Raw genomic sequence first — 6790 nt, 5'->3', positions numbered from 1 at the left:
CAAAGACTATGAATCAGCGATCGAAACCTTGCGAGAAATTTACGGACAGCCTAAAAATGAAGTTTTTGCACGGCATCTTTTGAACACTTGTAAACAGGACGGAGCTCAGAACCTTGATCAGTTTGTGCAGAAGCTTCGCAGTTTATTGCCAGACTTCCGCTTTACAGCCGTCAGTGCAGAACAGCATACTGATGAAGCGTTACGAGACGCATTTATTAGTGGGTTTTATTCCAATACTATACGCGAGACTGCTGGAACATAAGTCGCTGGATTTTAAAACCGCATACGACGCATACCCTCGAACTAGCGCAAAAACAGTCGTTGTCGTTTTTGCCGAACACTCAACTCCCCTGTGCCACCGTATCGCCAAAGTCTCCACGTTCTCAAACGTCATCGCACGAGCAGGCGACTGCTGCCAGTGTGGGGTCTTCATGTTTCTTCTGTGGCTATGCTCGTCACCCGATATATAAATGCCCCGCTAAAGATGCGACCTGCAAAAACTGTGGGAAGAAAGGGCATTTTCAAAAGGTATGCAGATCTACTAGTCCACGGAACATCTCATCTGTTTCAAGTGCGCCATCTTGCATCACTGCAGCGGCTCCCGAGTGTCTAAAAGAAGCAGTCACCGATGTGAAAGCCAATGGTGTCCCGCTTCGAGCTCTTGTTGATACTGGTAGCTCAGAAAGTTTCATTTCCGAAAAGGTAGTCCGTCGTAACAAGTGGTCTGTACTACCATCGTCATCTGAGATAACTTTGGCATCTATCCAGCACAAAAGCTTTACTCTTGGACATTGCTTTTTAACGTTGCAACACAAACAAAACAAGTATCCCTCTTTCAAGTTTTCAGTATTACGTGACCTCTGTGCAGATATTTTGCTAGGACATGACTTTCTTAAGCTTCATAAGTCCCTGGAAATCTCATTCAACGGTGACAAACCTTCTTTTTCCCTTTGTGGTCTAATTGCTGCCAAAATTGAACCTCCCACTTTGTTCGAGCATATTGACCCAAGGTGTAAGCCAATCGCCATAAAGTCCAGGCGACATTCTGCAGACGACGAGGCCTTCATTGCTTCTGAAGTAAAGCGTTTACTTGACCAACACATCATTGAACCCTCGAAGTCCCCATGGAGAGCGCAAGTGCTCGTCACGACAAATGAACGACAGAAGAAGCGAATGGTGGTTGACTATAGTCAAACTATAAACCGATTTACGCAACTAGACGCTTATCCGCTCCCCAGACTTGAAGATTTAAGTACTAAAATAGCTCAATATCGTATTTTCAGCACGCTTGATCTTGAAAGTGCGTATTATCAGATACCCATTAAAGAAAGCGACAGAATCTACACGGCTTTTGAGGCTTGCAACAACCTCTATCAGTTCCGTCGAATACCTTTCGGAGTAACGAATGGGGTAGCCTGTTTTCAAAGGGTAATGGATGACATAATACGCGCCGAACAACTTACCGGGACATATGCGTATGTGGATAATGTTACCATTTGTGGAAAGAATCAAGAAGAACATGATCGAAACCTCCAGCTTTTCCTCACCGTAGCACAAAAGTACGGCCTTCAGTTAAATCACGATAAAAGCACGATTTCCACCACTAAGCTCAGACTCCTCGGCTATGAAATTACTGAAGGTATCATCAAACCAGACCCTGAACGCTTCAAGGTATTGCAAGAACTGCCCGTTCCGAACGACATCAAGTCTCAACAACGAGTGGTAGGATTGTTCGCGTACTATTCTCGTTGGATAAGCCGTTTCTCGGATAAGATCTACCCAATCACTCACAATACAACCTTTCCTGTCCCTGAATCTGTTATAAAAGCATTTGAAAGTTTGAAAAAGGAGTTGATGGATGCAGCCTTGGTCACTATCGACCCGAGAATACCTTTGGTGCTCGAAACTGATGCATCTGATGTCGCGATTTCTGCTACACTCAATCAAGATGGCAGACCGGTCGCATTCTTCTCACGTACACTGTCTGCCAGCGAAAAACACCATTCCGCTATTGAGAAAGAAGCGTGCGCAATTGTCGAAGCAGTGCGCAAATGGAGGCATTACCTACTCGGGACCCATTTCAAAATTATAACTGATCAGCGATCCGTTGCATTCATGTACTCAACACAACAAAAAGGGAAAATAAAAAATGACAAAATCCAACGGTGGCGGATGGAGTTGTCGCCTTTTTCTTTTGACGTTACCTACAGACCAGGCATAGAAAACAAAGCTGCTGACACGCTTTCTCGAAGTGTCTGTGCGAACACTTCATCTAACCTGGATCTAAAACGCTTACACACAACCCTGTGTCATCCTGGAGCAACACGCATGATGCATTTCGTTCGTGCCAAGAATCTACCATTCTCCCTAGAGGATATCCGACTCGTCATTAAGCAGTGTCAAGTGTGTGCGGAACTAAAACCACGTTTCTTCAAGTCATCTGGCGGTACCCTCATTAAAGCCACACAAACGTTTGAACGCTTAAGCATTGACTTTAAGGGACCACTGCCTTCGACGACTCGAAACAAATATCTACTGACGATCGTAGACGAATATTCCCGTTTTCCGTTCGCCTATGCATGTCCAGATATCAGTTCGTCTACGGTGATATCATGCCTTGTGCCACTGTTCGCCACATTTGGCCTGCCAAGTTTCGTGCATTCGGATCGTGGCTCATCATTCATTTCGGATGAGATCAAACGATTTCTTCATGAAAAAGGTGTAGCCACCAGTCGGACCACTCCATATAATCCAAGGGGGAACGGCCAGGTGGAAAGATTGAATGGAACTTTGTGGAAGGCTATTACGCTTTCATTACGATCAAAGGGTCTTCAAATCAGTCACTGGGAAGCCGTTTTACAAGACGCTCTCCACTCGATTCGTTCTTTGTTGTGCACGGCCACCAATGCTACTCCACACGAGCGGATGTTTCATCACAATCGAAAATCCGCAGTCGGTACGTCCTTGCCACAGTGGTTGCTTTCCCCAGGACCAGTTTTGATGCGGCGAAACACACGATCTTCAAAGTACGACCCCCTAGTCGAAGAGGTCGAGCTCCTGGAATGTAACCCTGAGTACGCATATGTCAGACGCCCTAACGGCATGGAAGAAACGGTCTCCCTACGCCACCTGGCGCCTTCAGCAGATTTCGGATGTGCTCCAGCATCCGAACAGCAGCAACCGGAGTCCAACGCTGATTCATTTATTAAGCCGGAACTATCTGACTCTGCTTCGGAAAGTGAAATGTCGAATTCTTCTGAACACCCATTGGTTATACAACAACAGCGGACACGGCCGTATGTCCTGCGCAACAGAGAGGCCTGACATTATTCAATTATAAATTAAACTCTTGAGAACTTTCATCTCTGCGGGGGGTGAATGTTGTATATTTGCTCTGTTTTTCAAACGTTTCATCATTTATTGCTAAATCACTTTCTTCCGTTTTCAGCTCTCAGTGTCAAAGTTTTGGACGAATAAAGCCTAACTTTCGGGCCCTCAGTCTTTTCCACTGTCATTCTGATTGTCGTTGCACTCCGACCCTCGTCGTACACAACAATACTACACTGCAAACGCAAACCCCTTTAGGGCCTTATGGCTGACCTGACAAGCACAGGTTCAGGTGATGGGCAACCGCTGACAATCAAGGTTTTGGCAGGGGTAAGCACAACGATGCCCTCATAACCGACGCATGATAGCATCAAACGCTCTGAGACAAAGTGCAAAAGTGCATGACCGCCCGCAACTACCAAAGCAAGTACTCAAGATACTCACCCGCCAGCAGTACAGATGACCACTCCCGGTGACATCTTCTGTATTGCTCATGTCCTATGAAGCTCCACATACATCGAGGCGAAAGCTACTGGCCGCCAACAAGCATGCCAACACAAGCGAATTCGGCCAACGGCTGGCTCTCAAAACTGATTTACGCCGTCTGTTTATATGGTTTCTTGTTACTGCTGCTGTGTACAGATCCATCGTTTGTGTCCATAGTTTGAGTTTTCCCTAACCCGACCGTCCCAGTCCCTACCTTCAGCTGTACTAGTCCCCTACGTGTTCACTCGCCAAGGGTTTACGTCCGGTAAGCTAAGTGTTTTGACCAGCTGTACCGTCCTCAGCAAGGCCGACCTCGTACAGGCATATCACCAGATTCCAGTTGCGCAAGACCAGCCAGAACTGTGGTTGCCACTCCAATCAACCTGTTCGAGTTTCATCTTTAGATTACGAAATGTCGTACAAACCTTCCGGCGTTTCAGTAACGATGTAACTTGTGGTCTGAATTACGTCCATCCAAACAGTGACGACATCCTTAGCACCAGCCCTACCCTTGAAAAATATAGGGAAAACCTACGAAAGCATCTTCAACAGCATGGCCTTACAGTGAATATGGCTAAGTCCAAGCCTGTTGACGCCTTACTCATATTTTGAAGCAACAAAATCGATGCAGCCGGAATTCACCAATTCACTTCGAGTGTCCAGGACATCATGAACTATCTGGTGCCTACAGTAAAAGGCTCTACGTCGTTTCAACTGCTTGACTAACTACCACTGTAGCTCTATTCCTAACTGCGATAAACTGCTCCAGCCACGTGGTGAGCCACTTGTGATACCACTTTCACGGATGGCACCTTGCTGCCGGCAATGCAGCCGAAGCACTAGCTTCTGTGGCTCTTTCACACTACCAGGATCTTAAGCATTCATCAGCCATGTGGTGGATGCTTTGGCCTGAGACCAAGTACCAGCAGGCTAGAGCCCGCTGGCTTTAGTCACTAACCCAACTCAACCTTATATGTCCTATAATTCTGGCTCCCCAGTCACGCTGGGGGTTGAGGATGCTCCGAACGGAGATAAAGTCTTAGAAATTGATACTGAAATTGTTCGGCTGTCGCGCCCTTTCGGTGCCTAACTTCCATGCCACCAGAAAGGAGCACGAGAGCTGGGATACTGTCAGAATGCCCCAAGCCTAGACAGGGGAAATAGAAAGATAGATCGGGTTCGAACCACGGACTTTCCGGTCAATACATTCGAGCCATAACCACTGAACCATCCCGCCCAACCGTCCGCAACACCTCCCAAGCACAAGAAGTTTGCTAGACATGGAACTGTCGCTCGTCATTAACTGTGTATACCGCAGAGTGAGTTGTTATTCATTATCCCTATCCCTCACGCTATACAGACGCTATCACTTATTTTCTGTGGTTTTCGCCTGTTAGGGTCAACTTGATACCTATTCGAGTTCCTAGCCAGAACAGTCCATGGCCTTCGAATCTGATGTTGCATACGGCTGGAATGCTGTTCGCCCGCTTGAGTACTCACTCACTCGTACAGGCACAAGACAGATTCACCAAGTGAAGAGAGACAATCTAGCAGTGTCTGCGCGCCTCCTGTCACACACTGGGCCTTCACGTTAGGTGCAAGGCGCGCGGCCCGACTGCCCATCCAATGTAAGCAAACGAAAGAAAAATTCTCTAAGTGGTAGAAGAAAGATCCTTCTTCCGGACTCCATCCTCGCAGTTCGACAGTGCCACACATAAAGACTTCCCCGTCCCTGAGTAGAGAGCGGTTTTTGTCATACGAACTACATCAAGTTATCACGTTCGTTTGAGTAGTTTGCTTTGCGAAAGGTCGATCAACCTTCTTTGTGAAAGTAACATGGAGTAGGAACTTACTAGAGCTAGGTTTCAGTTAAGTCAACCCCGACTTTTCTGCCCTAAATGTACCCCAAATGCTCGCACGTACGCTTTGACCCCGCAATATACTTCCCCCACACAGGTCTGTGTATGAACCACCGGCCTGGTGTAGAACAACGGTATCACACTGAATAGTGATTCTCATTGGCGGGTTAAATTGTCAGATCAAATGCATCTAGGAACTCACCTGGTTCCGCACAGGCTGCTTTCCGTGGAATGCGTAAAGAAGATAAAGAGCACATATCCGCCCAAGGTGTGTTCTATCTTTATGCGGTTGTACCAAATCCACCAAACGATAAAACAGACAACCCAAAAGGTCACTTAGTCCGGCTTGATTTTGACGCCCATAAATGAGGTGTATGAATTTTTCCTGGCACCAAAGTTCAGAAAACTGTGTAAACCTTATCCCACCAACATGTTCAAATTTCTGAATGAATGCGCTCAAATCTTCGTCGATGCCGTGGATTGGGTTGAAGGACGTCCGGAAAACGAATGGCTTTATTTCTTTCATGAGTAGAATGTTCTCAGAATTTCACAAGTACAACCCACAAACCGTACAAGTTGCCCCTGAGTGACATGTGAGTTTCTTCCAAAAAGATTAGCAGAGAGCTTCACAAGAGGCATCAAGCGAGAGCGTCGAGCTTTCGGCTGGGCAATCAGCAGGAGCCTGAAACAATGTTTCGTACCTGATTGGTCAAAATTGGGTGGGATATGCCGTTAGGACTATGTTTACATACGAGTGGGAGGGTGAGCTAGTGACTCATTGCGTTAAATTATCGCATGCGCTCACAGAACCATGTTCCAGGACTTCACTGCAGAGCCATAATATTGCGCATTTTCTTGTGTGCTCCAATTCAGCTGACCGTTCTGCGGTGGTCTAGATTAGGGGGTCAGTAGCTTTACTGAATGCATCACGAGCTTCTCGTGGATCTGACCAACCCACTTGAGATCCAAGCCAGAGACTCAAAAAGCGCTGACTCTTCGGACGTGAGTGTTGCTTAAAGGCCTGCCACTAGTTTGGCAGGACGATAAACTATTTTCATAATGGATACAGTTTGAATGGCTGAAGTCAAAGACCACTGTTCACTTTCTTCTTCATTTTC

At 46.6% G+C, this 6790-nt stretch overlaps 1 protein-coding gene across 1 annotated transcript in view; it reads right to left on the bottom strand.

Annotated features, from left to right (window-relative positions):
* The window catches only part of T265_04289 (hypothetical protein), a gene marked incomplete at both ends in the record, with an annotated part of 15042 nt that extends 8693 nt beyond the window's left edge, over window positions 1-6349 (bottom strand). Inside the window, one exon of the mRNA XM_009168988.1 lies at window positions 5875-6349. Within this exon, the coding sequence (XP_009167252.1) occupies window positions 5875-6198 (324 nt within the window). The remainder of the gene's footprint in view (window positions 1-5874) is intronic.
* Window positions 6350-6790: the final 441 nt, after the last annotated feature.

This window comes from Opisthorchis viverrini (genome assembly GCF_000715545.1).
Source record: "Opisthorchis viverrini unplaced genomic scaffold opera_v5_69, whole genome shotgun sequence".
In the NCBI taxonomy this organism is placed as follows: domain Eukaryota; kingdom Metazoa; phylum Platyhelminthes; class Trematoda; order Opisthorchiida; family Opisthorchiidae; genus Opisthorchis; species Opisthorchis viverrini.
This window is presented reverse-complemented; position numbering and strand designations above follow the sequence as displayed.